The 27,058-nt window shown below is 37.1% G+C and overlaps 1 protein-coding gene across 1 annotated transcript; it reads right to left on the reverse strand.

Moving 5' to 3' along the window:
* Positions 1-12,576: 12,576 nt before the first annotated feature.
* LOC110875235 lies at positions 12,577-13,401 on the reverse strand. The gene is made up of 2 exons (XM_022123433.1): positions 13,173-13,401; positions 12,577-12,809 (listed from the first exon to the last, which is right to left on the reverse strand). The coding sequence occupies exons 1-2, from the start codon at positions 13,399-13,401 to the stop codon at positions 12,577-12,579; spliced, it is 462 nt and encodes a 153-aa protein (XP_021979125.1).
* Positions 13,402-27,058: the final 13,657 nt, after the last annotated feature.

Here is a 27,058-nt window from a genome sequence, read left to right on the forward strand (position 1 = left end):
CAGAACTAAAAGTCAAAGCAAAAGTCAACTTTCGCGACTTTCGGCTCCGAACCGGCCTATACTTAGAATTATCGGATTGAACATGCTTAGACATGTTCAACTAATATTTACCAAGTTTTAAAGTGGCAAGACTGATTTTATAACTTCTTCATTATTAGTTATTAATTTTATTTAAAACAAACTCGTTTGACTTTAATTTGACCCGACAATTAAACTAAGTAAACGTGGTAATTAGGAGATGCCCTTTAGAGGGTTTAACACCTACCTAATTACGGTCACGTAGCCATGTTTGCTTCGAACCATGGCTTAACCGTTTACAAGTCAAAGCGTTTATCGATAACGCTTGACTTTTCGGTTTAAAATGCTAAACAAATAAACGAAGCATGAAAGAATCACTTACAATAGTCCAAAGGACTGAGAGAGGTTCTCAAGAAGCTCAAGACCCTCAAGAATTGCAGAGAAATCAGAAAGGAAGAATGGTGCAATGAAACCCAAATCAAAGGGGGGTATTTATAGGATTTTGAGAGCCGTTAGGATTGTTCCTCGGTAAACGGGATTCGACCTCAGCCCTACAAGTATACCCACTGATTTAGAAAACCATGGGTGTCCCTAATTCAGCCCATAGAATCAAGAATTGTGAGAGGGAAGCAAAACCACAGCTGGTTTTCAGTTTTCTGTTACTGGAAACAGCTTACGGACCGTAAAGGTCAAGTCATACAGTCCGTAAGGACCAGGCCTGCACACAGCAACTTTCAAAAGTTGGCAATATTGGCCCCTGCACCTTCAAATGCAATTTCTGACACTTCTAAGGCCTGATAAACCATTTTTAAGGCTCTACAAAGATGCCTAAGCATAGGGAACATGAAACATGCTCAAAAATATGCCGGATGTCGGTTCGTTTGGTCGTACGATCCCGTTATTCGGCTAATTACGACGAAACACGGACGGACGCTAAAAATGATCCAAATTATGCGACGAATGGGATTTTATCAAGCCAAACACTAAAATAAAATATTTTAGTGCTTACATAAATTTTTGGGTGTCCGGGGATATTCAGAATGTAAGATATGCGCGAAAATGCAAACTTGTGCACTTTTTGACACTTTTAATCCCTGTATGACCTAAAAGTGTATTTTAGCGCACCAATCACCTCTAAGCCTATGTATCAGCTATATAAAGGATAAATAGGGTATATTTAACTTATGGACATACTCCGGAAGGTCCGTTACCATACGATTCGACCTCCTTTGGCAGTTTGACGCAATTAGTCCCTTAATTGCGCAAAGTAGCGCGAAATGCCGTTTAATGATATCTAAGCCTTCCATGGCCCATATTAATCATTCCCAAGCATATACTTACATATTACTACGCTCTCGTTCGCTTAAATGGTCCCCGAATAGCGTAGATTCAAAAGTTGACGCTTTAGGCCCCTCTATTGCGCAAACTTGCGCATTTCATCATTTATTAGTTTTGAAGCCTCATCTAATCCATATTAGTCATCCTTGAAAGTATTATAAAATATTACAATGCTTCGGGTTCTCTAAAAGGTCATCCAGAGGTATAATTAAACATATTGACACTTTTAGTCCCTCTAACTTGCAAAGTTGCGCGTAACTCTACTTATAGGCATAAAAACCTTAGTTGGCCATTACTTGGCATTCACGAGAGTATAATTAAATATCATCAAGCTCCCGGTTTGTTAAAAGATCACTTAGAGGTAAGAATTAACATGTTGACGCTTTTAACCCCTCGTATACGAATATTGTCATAATTTTCTCATACTTAATCGAAACCTTGTGAAATTTTTATCACATATTCTTGTGGGTATAATTTATCATTACAAAGCTTCGGGTCCGCTAAAAGATCACTCAGAGGTATACTTTAAACATGTTGACACATTTAGCCCCTGTAGTTTGTAATTCCTCACTTTCTTTCACAATTAGCTTCGTATGATCCATGATTTATTCGTTTAAGGATATAAACATCATGTAGGGTTATTGAAAGACATGTTTATTCATTGTTGACATTTTGAACCCTTACATTTTCTTGTTTGTCAACTTTAGTCCTTCATACAAAATCTTTCACACGTTCAAGCTCATGACACGTGTCAATACATTATTGGACATAAATTTTCGAGGTGTTACATCCTCACCCCCTTAAAATAAATCTCGACCTCGAGATTTTGCTAAAATGCTGGAGGTACTTTTTGTCGCATAATGGACTTTAACTTCTACAGCATATCTGGAGCCTTTCCATGCTCCCAAGTTGACCTCTATAATAGGTATAGGTACCCTTTTTGGAGCTTCTTAACCTGTCGATCCTTAATCGATGCAGGTTTCCCATCATATCATTAATCATTCCCAAGCATATACTTACATATTACTACGCTCTCGTTCGCTTAAATGGTCCCCGAATAGCGTAGATTCAAAAGTTGACGCTTTAGGCCCATCTGTTGCGCAAACTTGCGCATTTCATCATTTATTAGTTTTGAAGCCTCATCTAATCCATATTAGTCATCCTTGAAAGTATTATAAAATATTACAATGCTTCGGGTTCTCTAAAAGGTCATTCAGAGGTATAATTGAACATATTGACACTTTTAGTCCCTTTAACTTGCAAAGTTGCGCGTAACTCTACTTATAGGCATAAAAACCTTAGTTGGCCATTACTTGGCATTCCCGAGAGTATAATTAAATATCCTGAAGCTCCCGGTTTGTTAAAAGGTCACTCAGAGGTAAGAATTAACATGTTGACGCTTTTAACCCCTCGTATACGAATATTGTCATAATTTTCTCATACTTAATCGAAACCTTGTGAAATTTTTATCACATATTCTTGTGGGTATAATTTCTCATTACAAAGCTTCAGGTCCGCTAAAAGATCACTCAGAGGTATACTTTAAACATGTTGACACATTTAGCCCCTGTAGTTTGTAATTCCTCACTTTCTTTCACAATTAGCTTCGTATGATCCATGATTTATTCGTTTAAGGATATAAACATCATGTAGGGTTATTGAAAGACATGTTTATTCATTGTTGAAATTTTGAACCCTTACATTTTCTTGTTTGTCAACTTTAGTCCTTCATACGAAATCTTTCACACGTTCAAGCTCATGACACGTGTCAATACATTATTGGACATAAATTTTCGAGGTGTTACAAGGATGATGGTGATGATGGAATGATGGAGATGGTGATTTGATTAGGGTTAGGATGAAGATGGTGTTAGTGGTTGTGTTAGGATTGATTAGGGATGAATTGGATGATCAAGAATGGTTCCAAGGAGGTGTTTTTACCTCCTAAGGTTCGTAACCCCCGAAAAATGGTCAAACAAAACGTTATAACTCGTCAAAGATCAACAAGAAACAAGATTTCGCGACTCAGCAAACGGAGGCCCGTCGCCGACGGCCATAGGGGCGTCCCCGACGGCCTCTGGTTTTGTCGGTTTTGTCCGAAACTGTTTTCTTCATAACCTCTTCGTTATAGCTCCGTTTTACTCACCGTTTTCGCCCACGTTCTCGTAATTCAGCCCTCTATCATGCCATCTTCCAATATATTCATTTTAAATCCATTAATATTCCACAAAACACATCCAATCTTCGTGATTAACCCGGTTTTGTTCATTTCACATCCCCGGTTGATCCGATTCGCGTCCCGGTGCTCTGTTTAGCTCCCGATTAGCTCCTTAAACTCTTTTAGACCTGTAAAACACAAATCCCATTAAAAGTAGGCTATTCAAGATTAAAAGCTATGTAAAACATCAACTTAAGCACAAACGATCACTGGTTTTCGACCACGTAGTGTTTTTCTGATGAGACACTTGTGGTACCGTTTCAAGAGCTGAAAATCGACGACAAGTTGCAGTTTGTCGAGGAACCTATTGAAATTATGGACCGGGAAGTCAAGGTTCATAAGCATAGTCGAATTCCAATCGTGAGAGTTCGTTAGAACTCAAGACGTGGACCGGAGTTCACGTGGGAGCGCGAGTATCAAATGAAGCTCAAGTCCCCTCACTTATTCCCAACTGACAAATCTAAATCTGATGTAACTGGTGAATTTCGGGGCGAAATTCCCTTTCAAGTTGGGGATGATGTGGCACCTGCGGAAAACCCACAGTCATCCCGATTTAACATCATGCCACTTTAGATTACTTATCAAATTTCGGGACGAAATTTCTTTCAAGTTGGGGATGATGTGACAACCTGAGATTTCAAGGTGTTTCCTTTACACATCACTGACGTCACATCCCTGTTTTACAATTTGATTTACGTAGTGTCGTGTGTGGTTTATCTGGATGGTTAATGTTTTATGTGATGTGTAATACTTGATTGTTATGTGTGTAGTATTATATATAGTTCATCTAATAATTTATAACAAGGTTCTTCGCCATAAGTTGTCCTCGATGAAAAATGGGTTTTTCATCACCCTTGGTCCCGACGAATAATAGGTTTTTCGTCATCCCTAGCCTCGACGAAGAATGGTCCTTCGTCGAGCATGTCTTTCGCCGAAAAGTGGCCTCGGCCCAGAGAGGGTTGCGGCCCAAGCCCTTTTATATTATGACCTCTTGTAATCAGTTACGAAAAACACATATAACCCTAAGTCCTCTCTTGTTGTTCTCTGTGCGACGGCAGTAGAAAGTCTCGAAGCTTTTTCATCTCAATCTATCTAATCAATCCGGTATTACGGTTAGTGTCCTGGTCTTGTTTAATGGACTAATTCTGATATGTGGTATTATGTTGTGATCTTTGTAAGATTATGGTTCTGTAAATAGGATTGTAAACCTAGAATTTGCATGATAAGGGTTGATGATCTAAACATGTTGATATTCTTGATGAAATTGTCGACTATATTAGAAGTGATAATCTGATTTACATGAGAAGGTTAGTGATTGTATTGAAATCGTGATTGTATATGATACACGTGATGGCTTTGGGTTAGCAATAGAAACCTGTGATTATGAATCGGTAATAGGTCTTGATCAACGTCTGTTATCATGTTTGAATCTATGTTAATGTATACCAATGAGGTATATTAGTTCTGATGACGAACAGTGATTAAGATTGTTATGAACATTATGATGTAACGTTCGTTTGATCCATGGTTTATGCTGAAAATGTGTAACTGATGTTATGAAATCAAGGCTGTGTAACTGATCTTGTCGAAACATAGAAATACTCCGTCAAAATCTTGTATCGACGAAAGATGGGTATTTCGTCGGAGTTGTTTATGACGAAAGATGGGTATTTCGCCAGAGTTGTTTATGACGAAAGATGGGTATTTCGTCGAAGTGGGTTATGACGAAAGATAGGGTTTTTCGTCGGAGGGAACTTTCGTCGGAGGGGCTCTTCGCCGAAGGGAAAACAGATTGGGCTTGGGCTTGGGTAGATAGCCCAGTTAACTGTGGTGTGCTAATGTATATTATACATGGGATGTGAACACATGTGTGGACTGAGTATATGTTATGTGATGTACGTTAGTACTTGTGATGAATGCGATCTCTGAAATACGTGATTTACTGTGTACAAATATGTGACTTGTTTGGTTATGTAACTAATGTTGACTGGTAACCACGGTAGGGTTTGGGTTGACCAACTTGGACGGGTAATTTAACATACCGAGCAAATCAAAGGTGAGTTCATTCTTCTTGAGCATGTGTCCCGGTGGGTGGGACAGTCATTGGGTATCCCTGAGAGGGATATGTTTTTGGGTAAATCGTTTGGGTATTCCTGAGAGAAATACATCTTGTGGGTAAAATCGGGAATGTTGGATAATATACTCATCCTATCACCTTTAAGTCCCATCTTGTTTGTTACCTGAGAGGTAACAGAGTATTAGTTGGTAGCGCTATCTAGGTTTTGCACCCTCACCCCGTACTTGAGAGGACGGGTGTGAACTAATGACTCAGTCATGCCCAATGCTTTGATAGGAGCATTGGGGAACATGCAAAATAATTCTGGAGCCGTCTTGTATTCGGGGTATTATCAACAGTGAAATCAATGAATTGAACTAAACACTTGGTAACTAACGTTTTCGTAAAACTATGAACTCACCAGCGTTGTCTGATACACTTGTTGCATGCTCGCAGGTCGTTAGGTGCTTCGGATAAGGAACTTGCTATCTGGATGGCTGGAGTGGTCATGAGTCGTGCTACTTGGATATACAAAACTTGTTTACTGATTTCCATTTACATTGGTTTTGAAACATTGAACAGTGCTTTACTATTTGCTTTCGTTGAACGTATTTGAATTGGATAATGTTTATGAATGATTTATTATTAAATGGAAACTTTATTTTACAACTTGATGTTAGTTCAATGTGATTGGTGGCTGGATCCTGGTACGTCACACGCCTAGCGGGGTCACCGCTTGTGGTATTTTTGGGGTGTGACAAGTTTTAAAGTAAATGTTAGGATGTACGGAATCCACCCCGAAAGCACCATTAGGGAAGAAAGCCACCTCGCACCAAATCGCTCCACGTGGGTCCTACAATTTTATCTCCCCCCAAGGGCTTTGCTTGCGCCCATTTTGTCCGCTCTTAATAAAAGGATAAAAGTCATAAACCTAGCTATTTTTAGGAACCTATTAAATTTATTTTGACAAAGATTAGAAATATATATATTCGCACATGTAAATTGTGAAAACGTTATACAATTTCTTTCTTTAATGCATTTTTGAGACAATTGAGATCGTGTACTGCATTTTTGAGATAGCGATTGAGATCATATAAATATTTATACTCGTGTATTAAAACAAATTCTGATAAATCATAACAAAAAGTAAATCGTGTTTTTTTTTACAGTTCTAATAGCTCTAGAAGCAGCCTCTCTTGAAGCAGTCTCTTTATTTCTACGGGTAGATGTAAGGTTGTCTACAACTCTATATCTTATCCTCCTCAGACCCTTCCTTTGTTTTACTATTTGATGGGATTTACTGAGTATGATGATGATGATAGCTCTAGAAGTATATTTGTGTTATTCATAGCTCTAGAAGTATATTTGTGTTATTCATGGTAGGATACTATAATATATTCCTAAAAAGAACTATATTTATTTTATTTATTTTATTTTTTTTATTTTTTATATAAAAGTTGAAGAGCTAACACAGTAACACTTATCAAGAAATAAAATGGTGCATTACCTTTCTTTGTGGGCAGATTTAAATTTGAGTAGACAAACGTAGTACAATGCCATAGTGAATGGTAGATGCATCAACCAGACAAATGTCTCATCAACACTTTAAATCACCCAACCACCTAAAACTAATATGTGAAAAGGGCCAAAATTAACAATAAAATGCTCTATTTTATTTGCATCTGCATTTATATGTGATAAATGGCCATTCAGGATACATTCATTGCAAGTATTTTATCAGAACAAAATCTTTTTGATATACAACATATTCTAAATTAGTAAATTAAATCACGGATATTTATGTAAAATTCTATAGCGTAGGGGACGCTTAGGTAAAGGTGTCGATTTAAACTTATTTACTTATGAATGATCATAACTGATTTATTATTTTTCTTTAATGGTGAAGGGGGCATTCTCAGGATGAAGCCTTGGTTCATCTGGTTCACCTTGAACACCGTCGCAATCGGTTCATCAAGGGATTCAGACAGGGCCGTTCCTAGGTTTTCGAAGGTCCTAAGCGAACTATGAAGTGGAGAATCTTTTACAAAATTATCCTTTCAACATATTTAGAAGTGCTCTCTTTTGTGATTCGATTAAAGCTTCTTGTTTACGCTTTGATTCTTCGGATTACACAATCTTGATCGCCTTTTCAGTCTATAGCCGCCGCTCTTCAGTTTTTTGTTTTTCCTTCGAACTTCGCAGAAGCCAGAGTATACGTGTGGTGTGTCTGTGCGTTGTTTATGGTTACGAGGTAAGAGGTTAATAGGTTTTAGGATTTAATTTGGATAATGGACTAATAGGTTGTTTTATTTGCAGGCCTTTTCAATGGGCTTTTTGATGTATTACTATAACTGGGCCTAGTATAAACAAAACACATCATAAATTTGGAGGCCTTTTAATTTGAGTGGCCCTAGGCCTGGGCCTAGGGTCTGAAGCCCATAGGGTTGGCCCTGGATTCAGGATGAAAATTTTGGACAACGAACCCAAGTGGGATATCGAAGATTGGATTCCACAATGATAATGTGATCGTTAATTTTACAAAATAAATAAATAAATTATTATGTAACACTATATTCATCCATTTTTTACACCAAACTATAAATTATTCTATTCGAATTTATTCTACTCTACAAACTCATGAAACATAATATTACTCTTCCACTATCATCATCCGATGAGTACGAGCTATATGATTCTAGTGGGCTCGACTTCTTGCCATCATGCATGCATTATACTACACAATATGATCTTAAAAGATGGGGGAATGTAATATCACCGGAGTTTTAGGATTCATAAAACACATTTTAGACTTCGATATGATCTTGTAGAACACGTTACAACTCTAAACTTCTCGGATTCATACAAAAAGCAGTTAAATTTGATATTTTAATTATTTTTTCGTTGTTTGCATATTTAATGATAGTTATGTTTTTTCTAATTGTTTTATGATTTTAGTATCAATGATGTAATTGTGTAAGTTTCTCTTTTTGTCTTGTTAGGATTTTTAGCTTCTTGTTGGTCCCTACCTTTTTTTGAATAAAAAGTTGTTAAAAAATTTGTTTAACGTTTTTAGTTATCTATTTAAATTGATGAAATTGTGTTTTTATTGTTATATATATGATTTAATTTAAATTTAGAAAAGTGAGAGTTGGAATTTGGGTTCATTGGGGTTATTTTTGAATTGGCCCTTACAATATATGTATAATTAGGATCGAGGTGTGGGATAAAGCCTCTCACGTCACCTAAGCGTCACGTCACGTCCATGTCAGACAGGGGGCTTTAAGGTCACTTTTCTTTACTTGCAGGGTGTGGGATAAAGCCCCCGTCATCAATACCTAATTATTATTTTATTTAAATTTAAACATTATTTAATTTTGATATATTAATTTATAACTCATAATTTAAATAATAAAAATAAAATACCATAATTTAAATAAAAAATACAATGTCATAATTAAAATAAAAAAATACAATGTCATAATTAAAATATAAAAATACAATGTCATAATTAAAATAAAAAAAATACAAAGTCACTCGTCGTCTTCATCGTCTCCTCCTTGTTCACGATAAAACCATAGGTGCACGGTCGGATCAGCTCGAAGGTTATGGTGTGTGTTCCTGTCACGTATCTTTGATCGGATAGCTTATTTTTCAGCGTATGTTAGTAATGGGTTCGTCGGTTGGTTACTTTCATCATAACTTTCTCCACAAAACGCTCTACCCGAGTCCTCCAATATCATGTTATGCAAAATGATACTGTATACATGACGTTTCTCATTTTACCTTTTTCAAGTATCCTCGACGGCTGGGTGATGATAGACCATCTTTTTTTTTAACACACCGAAAGCCCGCTCGATATCTTTTCTTGCTGACTCTTGTTTCTTCTTGAAATACATTCTTTTTTCGTCATCTGGACACGAAAGAGATTTTACCAACGTCACCCACTCTGGATAAATACCGTCTGTGAGATAGTACCCATACTTATACTCCACGTCGTTTGCATAGAATGAAGTATCTGGTGTAACACCATCTATGACATCTGTCACACCCCAACCGATGACGGAAACATCAAGGCATGGCACTGAGCGAAACAGATTGTCCAGAAGTTTCCATAACAATTATCATTACCAATCAATTTAATGTAACATGTCCCATACCATGTCTCAAAAGGTATACAAATTATTACAGACAAAATCTAGGCAAATAGTTATATTCCAACAACTCAGATTTTTCAAATAGCCCAATTGTTTATCTGCTTCTAGAGACTCTTGATTTCATTTGTACAGACAACTATTAGTTGGCCTCTAGAGCCTTATTCTAGCCTTGCTTTTCTAGCAGATAAGCATCCTAAACACCTGTCACATACGTTAAAATAAAGTCAATACACATAGTGTAAAGGCGAGCATACAAGTTTGATAATAGCATATAGAGTTCGAAATAGTTTACGCATAACCAACACGTACACAGAGGAAAACGAAGCATGTTAGTTATCGACATGAACCTATCGATACCAATGACTGCGGGTTGACTGCCTAAGGCAGTTCGTAATACATGATCACCACCGTAATCCATGCAAATAATTGTCCTTAACAACCCCCGAGTGAACGGGTGCTGAGTCCAAACTAATAGTACTATCGTTGCTAAGGCAGGTAGACAGCATTCCATGTTTAAACATAACAAACAAGCATTCATTAAGTCACGTAATACATGCGGTAACGGTTAACGTTAAAAGTATTGCGTAGTGTGTTTGATGTGATTTCGTATAAGTAACGTATGTAACACCCAAAAGTGCATAAAGAAAAAAGGGATCGAGTATACTCACAGCGATTGATGGATTGAAGGGAGCGCTTGAGAGTAGGGTTAGCCTGAATAGTTCGATAGCATAAAGATAAGTGACGCGTAAAACGAAAACAAGTGTTGGTGGGTCGAACAGATGGTCGATCGGTTGGTAGTCCGAGGGGACAGCTGACTGTGCGAGGGACAGTCTGTTCGGATGGTCGTTCGAGTGGATTGTTTCTTCCTTCGGGGAGGATGTGTTTGTGTATGATGGTTTGACTTTTGAAGTTTTTGTTGTAGCATTTGAAAAGATTGAAGTGTCTCTACCCTTTCAGGTCGGTCGATCGGACGGTCGTTTGATCGGCCGGCAACCCGTTCGGCTGGGCACCTCAGCGAGAACAGGTTCACAGCAGGTTGTCACTCGATTTGACATCAGTTCGATCGGCTGGCATTCCTAGTGCATTGAACATGTTGAAAATTGTTTAAGTGTGGAAGCTTAAGTGTTTCATGGTACGGACAGCAGTTCGATCGGATGGTAGTCCGATCGGACAACGATTCGTTCAACACCCAAACTCCATAGATTTGCAAAGTGGTTAAGTGTGGGTCACAATGGTGTGAGCCGTTCGGCTGACCAGTCGTTCGGGTGACTGTCCGTTCGGACAGCAGTCCGATCGGACGGCACCTCGTCCTGGTCGTCCTATTCGTCTCACACTTGGTTGTTTTGATTGTTTGTCGTTTTATCAAGGCATTTTGATCACGAGTCAAATAATAGGAACTTTGTCAATACTTGGTTCACCTGATCGGACAGGAATCACCCAAATCCAATTAGTGAACTGTTTGAGACGGTGGTTCACGTTTAACCCGAAATCGGTGAACCTCGTGGATAGAATCCAGATCTTGAGCCACGCAACCACGAGAATGAGTAGTATGTCGGCACAAGCTCCGCTTCTATCGGTTTTGAGTGCATTGATTGTAAAAGAGTTGAAAGAAGGTTAGAAAACCATCTTTAAATTCTTTTCATGGTGAATAAGTCTAGATCTGTAAAAGACCTTTGTTAATTTATGTGGAAATCGATTAGATCTAAGTTGTTCTTGGTGGATTGAGGCTAAAACATGAAGTTCTTCAAGAACACATGATGACATCATCCTAGAACACCTTGAATCTTGGTGATTTCACGGTTAAAAGTTTAGATTCAAAAGATAGGAAGGTGTAGGAGTGCGTGTAGATCAAGAAAGTACAAGATTTAGGAAGAGATCTTACCGGAATCGAGAGAAATCCGAGAAAAGGTGAGGAGCACGAGCTGGTCGGTCAGAGAGTTTCCAAAAATAGAAAGTGTGGAAGTGACAGGGGTATTTATAGAGTTCCAAAAGAGGAAAGGACTTGCCGATCGGCCAGGCAGCTCGGTCGGACAGCCTGTCCGATCGGACGGCAGTCCGAACGGTCGGCTGGTCGATTGGCTGGTTGCCTGATCGATCGGTCGCGTGGTTCGAGTGTTCGGTGTGACGAGTTTTGCTGTTTCGATTTCGATTACGAGCGTTGCGATGCGATAGAGTTTCCTAGTCAAATTACTTTTAATCCCAACTACTTATATCTTGCATTGTCTTTTCGCCACCAATTATCATACTATATCTACATACAATCATCCTTAGTTCGTATTCGGTTTGTGATTGCGATTCGATTGCAATGAGTTTGATTGCGTTTCGATTGATTACCACACATAACATAAATAAACATGCACAAGTAACACATAAGGCACACACACACGTATACTAATCACCAAAATGCGTAATTCGAGTTGTGAGCGCGATGTTGATTAGATTAGATTGATTAGCGTTTAGTTGACTTTATCGCATTGTTACTTTCTATTATTCACAGTCGTAAAGCGATTCGTAACGATAGATGTTCGACGATTACTGCGATTATAATTAATTACTCCACATAATACAACTAACGTAAAACATAAAATAGGCTAACTATAGTCAAAGAAGTCAAAACAGGGATTGAACATGGAGAGACAGATCGCAATTAGCAATCTTTTCTTCCTTTGACTTCAATCTTCACTTTGACTTTCGAAACACCAGGGTGTTACAACATCATCGAAAAGATTCGAAGATTGTAAAACTGCGATGTCATTGTTCGCACCGGCCATGCCAAAGTACGCATGCCAAATCTATAAATCTTGAGAAGCGACCGCATGTAATATTAGGGTAGGACCATCGTGGTCACCACGATGGTGTTGCCCTTTCCAAGCGGTTAGACATGCCGCCCAATTCCAGTGCGTGCAATCAAGACTACCCAACATCCCAGGAAACTCGTGTATCCGCTGATGGGTTTCGTATAAAAGTGGAACGTCGGCAGCGGTTGGCATCCTCAAATATCGCTTCCCGTACAGAAAGATAACACCTAATACAATAGTGTTACCAAAAAATAATAACAATGTAAATTAAAAATAATAAATTGTAAATTTAAAAAATAATAACAATAACAATAAAAATAATAAACTGTAAATTAAAAAAAAATAATAATAACAATAAAAAAATACATTCACAGAAATTTTCAAGAGAATCACGACACATTCTGGACGACATCCTTAAATATTCATCCCACGCATCACTCGTTGTGCCGTACGTTAGTTGCCTAATTGCTACAGTACACTTTTGTATTCCAGAGAAACCGACTTTGTGACTAGCACTTTCTCTTTGTGTGAAAAAGGGAAGTCGCCCGCAAGATCATTAGAAATTTTTAGGAAAAGACGACGGCTCATACAAAACCTACGCCTAAACTGGACATCATCGTACAACGGATTTTCACAAAAATAATCTTGCATTAAATGTTCATGAGCACCTAACCGATCTCGTTCAAGAGCCGGTTGTCTGGTACACGATGTAGAGGATTGGGTTTCTTCTCGCAAATAATTAATCGTCTCCTGCGTAATTGCGTTAATCATATCGTCAAGAACACCGTCGGATGAAGAGCTCGACGAATCGGATGACATTCTTAAAAATGTTTGGGTAGAATTTTTGTGATTGGTGTGTGTTTTAGTTTGGGAAAGGTTTGTATATATATTTGAATTAATTTTTTTTAAATCCGAACGTTCAAATTTGACCAACTTACCTCAATCAACTCAATAAATCGCCGTTAACATGCTGGCGAGAGTCCCACGGCGCCCCATTTAATTAGGTCTGTATGGATGGTGGCGCCCTCGGGGCGCTATAGGTGGTGAGATGACGGGGTGGCGTCATTCCATACCCACCAGCCTTATTTTGATTCATTGGGAAGTCAAATAAAAAAATTAGGTTAAAGAGAAATATATCGAATAGATTAAAAAATCAATGTTAATACACACAACCTCCTAAACTAATACACGAGAAAAATAGATGACGATTGTCGAAAAACCAAATGTTCTAAAAATCTCTAGGTAAAAGGGAAATATGCCGAATAGATTAAATAATCAATGTTCATACATACAACCTCCTAAATTAGTGTATGAGAAAAATAGATGACGATCGTTGAAAACCAAATGTTTTAAAACTCGTAATAACTATTAAATTAGCAAGTTCGGTGGTATTGTTTGAAACATTGGTTGAGAAGTAGTTTTCTACCATCTGGTTGTACACTCAAAATTTCTTGGTCTATTTCTGTCCGACTGATCAGCTCGTAACCGAGGCGGTGTCATATCAGACCGGCCAGTTTGGTTCATTTTCAATGCCCGACTAATCAGCTCGTAACCGAGGCGGTGTCATATTAGACCGGCCGGTTTGGTTCTTTTTCAAAACAGTAAAAAAAATTCTTTAGACTTTTGTTGAATTCGCACACAATTAACTTTGAATTGATTTTGCATGATGAAACTTCTCTAACTTTTATTCTTAACAATAATATAATATATTTTTGCATAATTAGATCTAGACTTATCATAAAATGTTTTAAGTCCTTAAACTTCAACAGAAATTTAATTAAGCTATAGAAGTCTAAGGATTTAATCATGTAACATCAAAGCTAAAGGATTAAAATGCGATCCTATATGGAATTTATTGATGATTGCCCATTATTAGATGATTATTGCTTTTTTTTAATGTTCAATAAAACCTGTTCACCCGAGTAGACTCATTGGCAAAAGGTTATCCACACCCGCGATCACAGATAGCGCTGGTGACCCAAGTTGTCACTAATTCCAGAGGAAATCCACACGGTAAAACCGTTGGCTCATGTATTACATTTTGTCACAAACGAGACTCTAACTTAATGACCTTCCATATAGAAAGTCACAGGGTACCGCTGCACTCAGTGGCGAAGCTTGAAAATTCCACCGGGGGGTCGGAAGTCACCAGACCTAAAAGTATATACCTAAAAAAATATTTTTTTATAAAACCGTGGGGTCGAAAACGTATATACCTAAAAAATTCTATACGAAACATACATACATAACACTACTGAGCGAAAAGTTCGGGGGTCGGACGCCCTCTCGGCCCCTTCATAGCTGCGCCACTGGCTGCACTGCCTCCTTTGGTATTATTATATTATATTTATGAAATCATTTTGAGTAACAATTATTTATAAAAGATTTATAAATAATCAAGTCAACTCAATCCGTTTTTAACACGTTACAAAATACAAACCTTAAAATTTCAACCAAGTGAGTGGATGTAAATGATGCCACCCCTCCTTGGTGCTTTGTGGCTCTAATATATGGGCATATCTAATCGAAGCACGTTTCACTCTATATCCCAAATGTGATAACATATTAAATAAAAAGGTAAAAAAAATCAAATAATGATTTATGAGTTGAAATAAAGAATGTGGTTGACTTTGCATATCTAATTAACCACAACTTGTAGGCAAAAGGATTGGTATGAATATTTCTGTAAAAAAATATATCTTATATAGCATTCGATGCTTATTTTTTATATGTTTTTATGTATCCTTACTAATTTTTCACATGTTCTATATGTATCCGACAATCAAATGACATTGATTAACCAAACATTTTCAAAGAGTGATAACAAAAAAGATACATGGGTGTCTTTAGAGGTGGTAAATGGATGCTAAAACCACCATCAGACTCCCATTATTCGTGGTTGATTGGTAAAAGAGGAAACATTAGTATTTCCGTTATCGAAACAAATGAGTGTCCTCGTGATTAAAACAAGTAATATGTTTGATTAGGGTTAAGTTGAGTATATTTCGCGAGAACCTATCTATCGTAATTTGATCATTTTGGAAAGATGGGTTGGCTCCTAAGATTGCACGAAGTGGAAGCGTGGAAGCCGCCTCCACGCCTGAAACACCGCCCCGCCAAGGGCTTGAAGGTGGCGTGGGTATCTTCACCCTGAGTGGGGCAAACGGAGGTGATGAGGTGGCGACGTGTGGTTGGGACCACACCTAAGAAAACTCAAAGAAAACGTTTTTAACACAATATTAATCATCTGCTTACAGTTTCGTCTACATAACATCGTAAGAAGATAACACCCACCTTCTTATATTAGGGACCACACCTAAGAAAAAAAGTCATAAGTGGTGGAAAATCGGTGGGTCAACTAACGGGTCCAATAGTCCAAAGAAAATACAACATGAAACAACATCAGCAATAAGTATAAAAGAAAATATAGAAGTAAAAAAATCGAAGGTAGTAATTTCAACCGCTCTACTTATGAGTGGGCCCATTGGAATCACAATCTCTCTTACCTGTCAAACCGATATAATCAATAATTTAACAACAAAAGGAGAATGGTCGTTCTAGAAAAGAAAGATGGGTTGAAAGTCACCCAAAGTGTATTTTTAATGCATAAATGATAAAATCTCCTTGATCGGTATATTAAAAATTACATTATTTTATTATTACTAAAAAGTCTAATCATATTTGACACACTAGGTATTTATATAATCTTGAGTTAAATGCCATTTTAGTCCCTGTTGTTTGGGTCATTTTGCCAATTTAGTCCAAAGGTTTCATTTTTAATCCGTGGGTCCAAAAAAGTTTCACAGTTGCTATTTTAGTCCACTTGGTTAACTTCATCCATTTTTTCTGTTAACGAGAAGGCCAATTTGGTCATTTTGTATGTAATTCTGTTAACTAAAAGGGCAATTCAGCCATATAAAATGACCGAATTGGCCTTCTCGTTAACAGAAAAAATGGATGAAGTTAACCCAGTGGACTAAAATGGCAACTGTGAAATATTTTTGGACCCACAGGTTAAAAATGAAACATTTGGACTAAACTAGCAAAATGGCCCAAACCACAGGGACTAAAATGGCATTTAACTCTATAATATTTAAAAATTTTACACAAAAAGAGCTACTTTAACAACCCAACCCAACCCAACCCGTTCATAAATTGTGTTTTGACCCGTACGACTGACCCACTTTGTCACCGCTAGTGAAAATAAACGACAGGTGAGGAAATGATTTGACCTCGTGTGCAGAGGTTACAAGGAGAAGAAAGTGTTGCTTATTGATACAATCGAAAATTACAAAGCATGGTACTTCATAAATATTCTATATGTCTACAAGAAATGTAACATTTTGCATTTTAGGTTGTGCCCGAAAATTGCAAGTTACCTTATTAGGTAAGGTTTCTAATGTACTTTATTCTTTGCCCATAATAGTCAGTCATTGACTAAGGGTAAGTTTGACTTTGGTACACAATTTTTAGGGGCGTTTTAACTTTTACCAATAGTACTGCTTTTTTTATTTTAACCAAGTACCAAGTCAAATGTTGCATTTGTTTGCCATTGATCCTGAGATCAATTGGTTTGGGGGAGGTGGGAAGTTTTACCCATCTATGTGGGATTTTTGTCCGGAGGTCTCAGTGTCGAATCCTGTGGGGGGGCAAACTGTGGTACCACTTTAAACTGGCAATAATATGCCAACTGCGTGATTCCTACTCATGATCTGGGTGATCAAAGGCCAAAGGCCTAACCGGGTGATCTAGCCGTCCAAAAAAATTGTTACATTTTTTTTTTACTACGGAGGGTGTGTTGTAGTCCCCATCCTTCATTATACGATATTATTATTTTTTTTCAGTGGAGTACACCGTAGACGGTTGGTCCATGTGGTTTATCAAAATTTCGAATAAAGTAATGGGGTGTGATTAAGGGGCGTCACCAGCAGGACTGCTGCCGATGATGCAAACATGTAACGATCGGACGGTAGCAGAAGAAAAGTTCTTAGTAAGCATTGAACTGAAAATGGCCATAGGTGATCGGAGATAGAGCATACAAATTTGAATAATAATTTGGTGGAGTAGGATCAAATACAAACCACATTTCGTATACAAACTATAAGAACCATTTAAAAAGTGACATGTAACATCCAACCAATTATAGAGAAATGGTAAAATGATAACCTAAATAATATCAATTATCTTGAATTCTTTATAATTATGCTAACAAGCAATTAATTCTTTATTTGAATCTTCCTTTTGTTTTTAATGTGCTGATAAAGAAAAGTGCTGATATCATTTCACATATGTGCTAAAATCAATTATCTTGATTAATTTCATGTGCTAATATAATTTAAAAGTGATACTTTTATGTATGTATCGTTTTAGTATGTGCTAATTTAACTTTTTTTAAGTGCTAGGATCTGTTTTTACGGTTTGTAGGATAAATATGGTTTGTACCGGAACCAACCCCATAATTTGGTATACCATTTTTAAGCGGAATAAAGTGATATACCACCATTAAAGTTAGCTTACTGTGTTTAGAACAGGAATCCAACATTAAAGTTAGCTTACTGTGTTTAGAACAGGAATCATTGATCCGGTTTTGCAATGATAATAATAAACTTATTTTTAAATAATTAAAAAATAACCCTAACAACATGGTTCACCCGTATAATGTTTGCCATTTATAATGCTAAGTATTATGGTTTTAACGCTCATATCCACATCAACCCAAAAGGGCGTGAAACACCTCCCCAAGGGGCATGAAAGGCTCACTCGTGAGTGTGACCATGGGTGTTGGTCAGATATGTATGATATTTGTCTGAAATTAATGTAACAACCAATTTAAAAGTTTCATGTGATACGGGGCATTAATCGGTTACACATTGTATAAAAGTGTTGGGGATTTAAATGTTGGTGCACTACATCTGTCGACTTCGTCTTGTATCGAGTCTTAGTCTTAGATTGTTAGATCAGGGCACGTTTTACGAGAAAACTGGAAAATGTATGTGTTTTAGATGAAGGTTTCGCTCTTAGGGTCATAGGGGTTTCGCTTATTTGTCATTTGATAGTTTCGCTTATGTGTACCTTGGAGGTTTCGCTCATAAGGACATGTCCTTGGAGCGAAACCATCAACCCTATATAAAGGGTCATTGGAGCGAAACCAGGTATCAGTCCCTTGTAACTCATACCGAAGTGCTGCCGGTTTGAGATTTGGATGTAAACTGTCATATATCAATAAAAAGAGGTGTTTAAAGTGATTTGCTAGCTATTTCTAAATCAGATACTTGTTTTCCGCACCTGTATCTGATCAAAACTCCTCTGAACGACTCGTTTGGGTCGAAACACGATCCTACAAGTGGTATCAGAGCTTCAGGAGGAGGAGTTCTGCAGAGAATAGCTGGAATTCATCGAAGTTTCTTACTTCTACACTTTCTTTCTTCAGTTCAGATAGTTTTACCGGTCAACATCAGCTGAAAATTTCACAGATTGTGTGTAACTGAACATAGACAAATCCCTGAGAATTTGACATTGAAATTCGAGTTAACAATGGACTAAAATTGGTCCCGAATAGGTTTCGCTTTTTCGGACATTAAGAGGTTTCGCTCTTGTGACCGTGTTACTTTCGCTCTTGTGTCACCAAATCAGAGGTTTCGCTTCAAAGATTAAGTACTTTCGCTCTTGTGTCATCATAACAGAGAGTTTCGCTCATTTGTACTAAGTGGTTTCGCTCCAGTGAACAATTTCAGTAGTTTCGCTATTGTGAACAGGCTTAGTTTCGCTTTTAAGGACAATTGGATAAATTCTTAAAATCTAAAAATGGACGAGGAATTTTATAACGCATTCGCTACTCCGATTACCCCGATCTCTATTGCACAAACCACAATGCTCGAAAACGAAACGGGAACAATGCAAAAACCACCCAAACTATTGAACATTGAAGAATATAAAGGATGGGAGGGTCGTTTCGAGAACTGGGTACAAGCGAATTACCTAGATGCATGGGAGTGTGTGGAAACAAAGTATGTGAGACCATTAAATGATGATGAAGAGGAAGTTGCGATAAAAGACATGAGTGCCGATGACAAGAAGAAGTATAAAAATGAGAAAATGATGTTAAGTCTGCTACAACAAGCTGTGAAGGAAGATATTATGGTCTTGTTACTGATGTCTGTCGTTAGTGACATGCAAAAACCTAATTAACCTAGGTAGCTAGGGTAAGCAGGGTATCGAATCCAGAGGAGTCTGTGGTTAATGCTAATTATTATTTGTTTGTAAAAAATTGAATTACTTTGAGAACTTGCTAGAAAACTATAAACAATAACTTTGAGATTGTAAAAACAATGATAGAAAAAGGTGATCACTCCGGGATACAGATTCTGTAATTATTGATAACCTAGTTCTGATTTTATTAGATGCTATTGATTGAGTAGTAAATCTGTCACATCTACCAATTACCTATGCAGTTCAAAATCTTAATATTAATTGATGAAATAAATATTAAAACAAACATACATAGGAATCATTCAATCAACAAAAGCATAATTGGATTCAAAACATAATTATAACTCTGACTGTTACTCAGGATTTGTCTGTCACACAAATAATATAATCATGTAAATAGTCGGCTGTCACCCGACTACAAATCCAAATCTCAATACAAAACATAAACTAGAATTAAAAGTGTCTCACAAGAATCGTTCACCCGAAGTGTACACAAGAAATTTAGCCGCTCATCTCGGTTGATCTTCAAAGACTTGAACTACGGTTGAAAACCCTCTGCCGTCGAGATGTGTTGTTTTTTTTTTAATATCCTCCAACCCCCCTGTTGCTATCGAAGATGATCAATATTATATCTCTTTCTATTTTTTTTTCTTTCAATCTCGGCCCCAAATCAAACAAAAGGAAATTGTGGCTTTGATGTAATATGGAGGAATCCACTAATGATAATATTGGACCTTCACGTGTCATGTGCACCAATATCTTAGTCCATGTGTGTGCGTGATGGCTGCTCCCCAAAATTCATGTCACAAATTCCTTGATGATAAGTCAAGCCCACTTTCACATGTGTTCTTTTAATTGTCCACTGATACTGATGTGTTTTGTGTTGGCGGCCCAAAGAAGTGTATGTCCACTCCCAAATCGGCCCACTATTCCTGCCGCCAATCTATGTATATATTGGCCCATCTCTCTTCTCTCTCATTAATATTAAAAATAATAATATCATCAATTGAAGAATAGGACAAAGATGATTCCTTGCCCACGTGATGTAGCCGCCAAAACAGAAGTCCCCAAAGTCAATGTTCCCTCCTTTAATTGATGCTTATGCATTAGGATTTTACAATCCTTTTAAATGCTGACACAATTCCACGCGTTGCTACATTATTCCGCTGTAGGCTACGGATTAATACCGTAGCTTACGGTTTGAACATGCTGACAACAACAGAATATACCAACCGTAGATTACGCTTTGAACAGTAAGTTACGCCCAGTACATGCTGATCAGTTTTTGGCTATCTCTTTGACCCAAACGGCTCCCGAATAATATAGTGTGTCTCGACTTTTATCCTTGGTAGTTCCGCTTCATCGCCAAACACTCCAACTTTACCGAATTAAGCCAACTAACCTGTAACACCACAAACACACGTAGTGAACATATTCCAAGCACATAATCACTTAAACGACAATAATTCACACAAAATACACACGTTAACACTCGGGTTTCACAACCTCCATCAGTTACAACACAACGGGAGTTCATATTCTATCTGGAAAGCATTACGTTCAAAGTTTGTTGGTAGTCAGGAGATGGTGAAAAACAAAAAATCGCTTTTGAAAAAGGAGTTTGATTTGTTTAGAGGATTGAAGAATGAGAGTACAAAATAAATCATTGAAATATATTGCAACTTATTGGTGAACATGAAGAGGTTAAGTATCAACAAAGACAATGAAGAGTTGATTGAAAAACTTGCAGATGCTTTACCACATGAAACTTGGGGAACATATTTGATGATGCTCAGAAACAAAAAGGGTTTTAGTACATTAACTTTGAGCAAATTCATTGAGAAGTTGGAAGCTCAGGAAATGGAACAGAGAAAGATTGGTCGAATGAAAGATTTCGATGGTGAACAGGATATTGGATTGTATTACAAAGCAGGGGTGAATGAAAAGGCTACAAATCTATCTCCTAAAATAGAAACTGCTTACAACGCCAAGAATTCTCCTGGAGGTTCATCATCAGGATCAAACCGCAAAACAAGTTTCACATCATTTCCGTCTTTTGATCCGAACATTTCAGCAACTAAAAATGGAAGAAAACTTCAATGCAACATTGTATTAAATCTTGAGAGTGATCAAGATTATTCTGAGGAAGTTGCTAAAAGTCAAATGTCTTTGTTAGGAATGGTTTTAGAATCATACAATTGTTTTGTTGCAGGTCGTATCGGGAATCCAATGCTAACAAAGGAAGATTACGATCAGATAGATGCTGAAGAGATGGAACTGATGGACATAAAGTGGTGTTTGGCTAGTGTGTTAAGGAAAGCTGAGAAATTCAAGCAGATCACGGGGAGAGATGATCTTCGTGAGGCTAATGTTTCTACTTTAGGTTTTGACAAATCTAAAGTTACTTGTTTTCGTTGCAGGGAGAAAGGTCACTTCAAGAGGGAGTGCACCAATCGCGAAGCAAGTGGAGTTCAGAATCCTTTCAACAACAACAACGACTACTACCGAAAAGCCATCTATCATCAAGTTGCTCAACAACCATCTCAACAACATCAACATCAGGCACAAACTGCACATGGAAGACCCATAATTGAAGATTCTGGAAAGAGAGCATGTGTGGTTAATCAAGAAGAAAAGAAGTCATTCAACTGGGATAAATATGTTTCAGCTGATGGAAAAGCTTGTTTGATTGATCAAGATGATGAGAAATTACCTGAAGGTTTTAGCTGGGAAAATTTCACATGGGATGATTATATTCCTGATCAAGCTACAGCTTACACTGCTTTTGTTGCCAAAGTTGAAGAAGAAAGTGATGATGATACTGAGTATTATGCCAGACAAATGGAGAAACATCTGAAGATGATGGCAGAAAGCGATAGTGAGGATGAGAAGGCAAAGAAGAAAAAGAAAAAGGTAAAAACACCGGTTAGCAGCAATGATGAAACAGTACCGGTAGTGAGAAGAAAAGTGAAAGAAACTCCAAAGTTTGAGATTAGTGAAGAAGCCATTGCAAAGAAAAGTCCAATAACTTGTGAAAATTGTGAAGCTGTAAAAAAACAAAACAGTTCATTGATCCACAACATGAACAGATTGAAAGAATCATATGATGTGTTGAACAGGGCAATGAATATGTACAACGATACAAGTGAAGAGCAGGCTACAACAATGAAAACACTTCAAGGAGCTTTCATGGTCAAGCAAAAAGTTGTAAACAACTATATTGAGAAGTGTGCTGATCTCGAACAGAAACTTGAACTTCAGAGAATTGAAACTGAAAGAGTTAATCGTTTATTAAAAAGTTACTCATGTTCGTCTTATGTCATTGACAGGATTTATCCGATGGCTGAAAGTTTGAAGGCATTTGAGGACAATGAAGTAACTGAAGAAAAGAAGATTTCAGAAGAAAAGATAGAAGAAAAGACTCCAATAACAAAGACTAAAAAGAAGAAAGACACTAAAAAGACGCCATTTGGTAAGAAACAAGGTGTCAGTTACAACAAGTGTCCACCCCCTCTGGAAAATGGATATTTGGCTAGAAATCCAAATGATGAAAGAGTCAAAAATGCAACAAACTTACAGTGGGAGTCGGAGTCGTCAGTCAATCTACCAGAAAGTATTGATGTCGTTTATACATCATCTGACACTGATCAACAATCTCAATTGATGAAGATAGTGGTGGATCATGTGTTAGAAAACGATGAAACAGAAGAGTCAAAGTCGGAGTCCGTGTCAGAGTCAAAGTCTGAGTCAAGTACTCCGGGTCAAACAGGAAAACAGGACAAAATAGAGTATGACAGAAAATTCCTGTTATCAAAATCTAATTTGGATGATGAACCGTTTAAAGTTGCTTATACTTTGAATGATTCTGACAAATTATATTCTGATAAGGAATTTCCAATAAGAGGTGTCAAAACTGAACTGATAAACAAGGTTTTCAAACTCACAGAAATTAATATTTCTGAAATAAAAGACTTATGTCTTAATGCAAAACCTAAAAAATACACCTCAAGAGTACAACAAAGATTAAACAAGAAAAAGAGTTACGGTTCTGGTTCTGGTTTCCAAAAGAAATCAAACCATAACGGTAGTTTAAAAAAAAGGTCGTGGTTTTACTTCAACAGAAAAACAGAAAAATGAAAAATACGTTCGTGATTTTAAATCCAAAATGACATTTGTTTCAGGAACGTCAGCAGATGAAGAAGAAAAGAAAGACTTCTGGAGGCAGTCAAACAATGAGTTCCTTGCAAAGAAGCAAGATGAATTGAAGAAGATGGCGGGGGAGAAGAAAATACGAGAACCTGTTTCCGATGTAACACTGTTGGACATATTGCTAGAGATTGTTCTAAGGCAGTACAATCAAAACAGGGAGTATCTCGTAAACTCAAAGAAAAAGTGGTTGAGTTTGAACCACCAATTGATAGGGCAAAATTGTTTAAAAATTCTACTTTTGAATTTGGTGAATGTTCAAACAAGTTTTACAAGAAGAGAGCTAAATATGACAACCAGAAATGGATTGTTAAGAAAGCTGCTGAAAGCTCTAGCGATGATTCTGATAGGTCAAAATCAGATGAGCTATCTTCTGGTGATGAATCTGATTCCACAAAGTCAGATGAGCCACAGATTGTTTCAAAAAGTGAAGCTATTTCAAAAGATGAAAAATCAGTTCCGACTGTGAATGATGAAGATTTTCCATTACTTCGGGCTGAAAATTATAAGAAGAAAATTGGTAAAGTTGAAATTTCTGACCAATTTTATAATGACAAACAGGATTTTGATGCTGAGAAGGTCTTTAACCCCAAAGTTAAACATATCTTTGGAAAGATGATTGACCGAAAAGTCAAAGGGGTTAAAGAATTTTATGAAAAGAAGAGGAAAGGTAAGAAACCGAGTGATGGTGACTCGGTGACACCCAAGGCTGGTCAGGATTGGGTGGATATTTTCTTCGACTAAAAACCTGACTTGCCGGAGCTCCCAGGTTGGTAAGAGAGGAGCAGGTATCGGCATCTTTCTTGAAAAATTGGCTACGGTAATGTCAATCATACAAACAATACAGAGGTTTGTTTGTGTTGGTTTACAAGAAGTTTGAAGATTTGATTGTGCATACTTGCATATGGTAAATCAAGGACATTAATTTGTACTTGCATTTTCCTACAACTGGCTGGAAGACAATATGATGAACCACATCCCCGAACTTGTTACTGATAAACCTACAAGTGATAAAATCAATCAAACTTATTTTTCGGAAAAACCATTTTGATCAAAACAAACTTAAGTGTTTTGAGATCTACATGAGAAAATAGTTTGGTGATAGGGAGGAGTTCTGATTGTTTATGCCGAAAGAATGGCGATTTGATGCGTTTTGATATCGGTTGTCAAGTGTTGTACAGTTTGTTTTACATTTCATGTTTTCAAATGGGTCTAGAGTCTAGTTTGTTTTCAATTTTCTTTAATGTGTTTGCATTTTAGGGGGAGTAGAAAATTTCAGAAAATCCAAAAAACATTAGAAAATTTGAAAAAGCCAAAAACATGATAAAATCAAAAATGAGTTTCGTTGTGAAAAGAGAAAATGATAGTACATCAGTGGACTGTCACAACATGCTAAAGATATGAAAAGATAAAATGTGATAAACAATCTTACTGTGGATGTGTCAGTAGGTTTTTACACATTTAGTAGATTGTGACGAGATATAAACTTAAAATATTAAATTTGCTTATTCTGTGGGTTAACAAAATTGCTTGGATATATAGGTAACCCTTGAAATCTTGTTTGAAAGGTCCCTTATTCTGAGATACTAGGTCTTTATGCTCAGTGATATCTGGGGTATTATCCCGGGACTTCTGCTGTATGGAAGTACTGACCTAGTCCTCGGATAATGCTTTCTGCATATGCTTGAAACATAGCATCGCCCTCAGTAAGCTGATGAAATAATAAAATTGATAGCCGCTGCTGTTGTAATAAAAGATCCTCTAAAGGGGACACACCAAAAGTCGAAGCCGTCATCTCTTTGCGTATACGGAAGTATCGACCTGAGCTCTCACGGCCCTCGCACATAACCCCTAAACAGATATCATCTGTGGTATACTCACCTGTAAGACTGAATATTGGGATCTGGATACGGGAGTATATTCAAGTAGTGGGACACACGGATAAGTTTAAGTGTCTAAAACATTAATATCGTATCTCGGATCAGTTGAACTTTGTGTGAAAATTTAAGTGGATCAGTATACTGACAATCTAGGTAAATTGTTTAGAACTTAAAATGTAATGCAGCTTAACGGTGTTGGTGACATGTCTCATAAAACTGATATGATCCTCTTACACAAACTCACAAAAATATTATCTGTATATAGTTTATTTCTGCATTTATTTTTTTATAGAAAATCCAAAAAGATTTTGGGTGTGTTTTAGCTTAAATTTTGAAAAATTCAAAAAGATTTTCGACGACTGATATTGAAAAGCTGATTTTCAAAGTTTCAAGCGCTAAACATGATGAACAAATGGTTTGGGAGAGTATGTTGTTTTGATAAGAAAAACAATATTGTTGTAAGTGGTTCATCAGAAACAATTTGATATACTTGTTTGTGATTGTTTTAAATGATGTTTATATACTTAAATGTTTATCATAAAACTTATGTTTGTGGTAGAGTTTTATGCATGATGAGTCAACATTTGAGGGGGAGTGCATGTTGATGATGATGGAATTAAAAAGATGTCAACATCTAAGAGAAGAAGTTTGTAGATGTTAAAAGAAAAAGAGATATATATAGAGAGAGAGAAGCCTAGAGACTGATCAAGACTGAAGAAATGAAGACACAGTTTTTGTCGTGACTCGATAATCGACTCGTCAACATCTGAGGGGGAGTTTGTTGGTGCACTACATCTGTCGACTTCGTCTTGTATCGAGTCTTAGTCTTAGATTGTTAGATCAGGGCACGTTTTACGAGAAAACTGGAAAATGTATGTGTTTTAGATGAAGGTTTCGCTCTTAGGGTCATAGGGGTTTCGCTTATTTGTCATTTGATAGTTTCGCTTATGTGTACCTTGGAGGTTTCGCTCATAAGGACACGCCCTTGGAGCGAAACCATCAACCCTATATAAAGGGTCATTGGAGCGAAACCAGGTACCAGTCCCTTGTAACTCATACCGAAGTGCTGTCGGTTTGAGATTTGGATGTAAACTGTCATATATGAATACAAAGAGGTGTTTAAAGTGATTTACTAGCTATTTCTAAATCAGATACTTGTTTTCCGCACCTGTATCTGATCA

This window comes from Helianthus annuus, chromosome 9, assembly GCF_002127325.2.
Source record: "Helianthus annuus cultivar XRQ/B chromosome 9, HanXRQr2.0-SUNRISE, whole genome shotgun sequence".
Taxonomy (NCBI): Eukaryota; Viridiplantae; Streptophyta; class Magnoliopsida; order Asterales; family Asteraceae; genus Helianthus; species Helianthus annuus.

Coding starts and splice junctions, on each gene's coding strand:
- LOC110875235 (XM_022123433.1), bottom strand. CDS start 13,401: ATGTCATCCGATTCGTCGAGCTCTTCATCCGACGGTGTTCTTGACGAT. Junction 12,810..13,172: donor CCAGTTTAGGCGTAGGTTTT/GTATGAGCCGTC, acceptor CTATTGTATTAG/GTGTTATCTTTCTGTACGGG.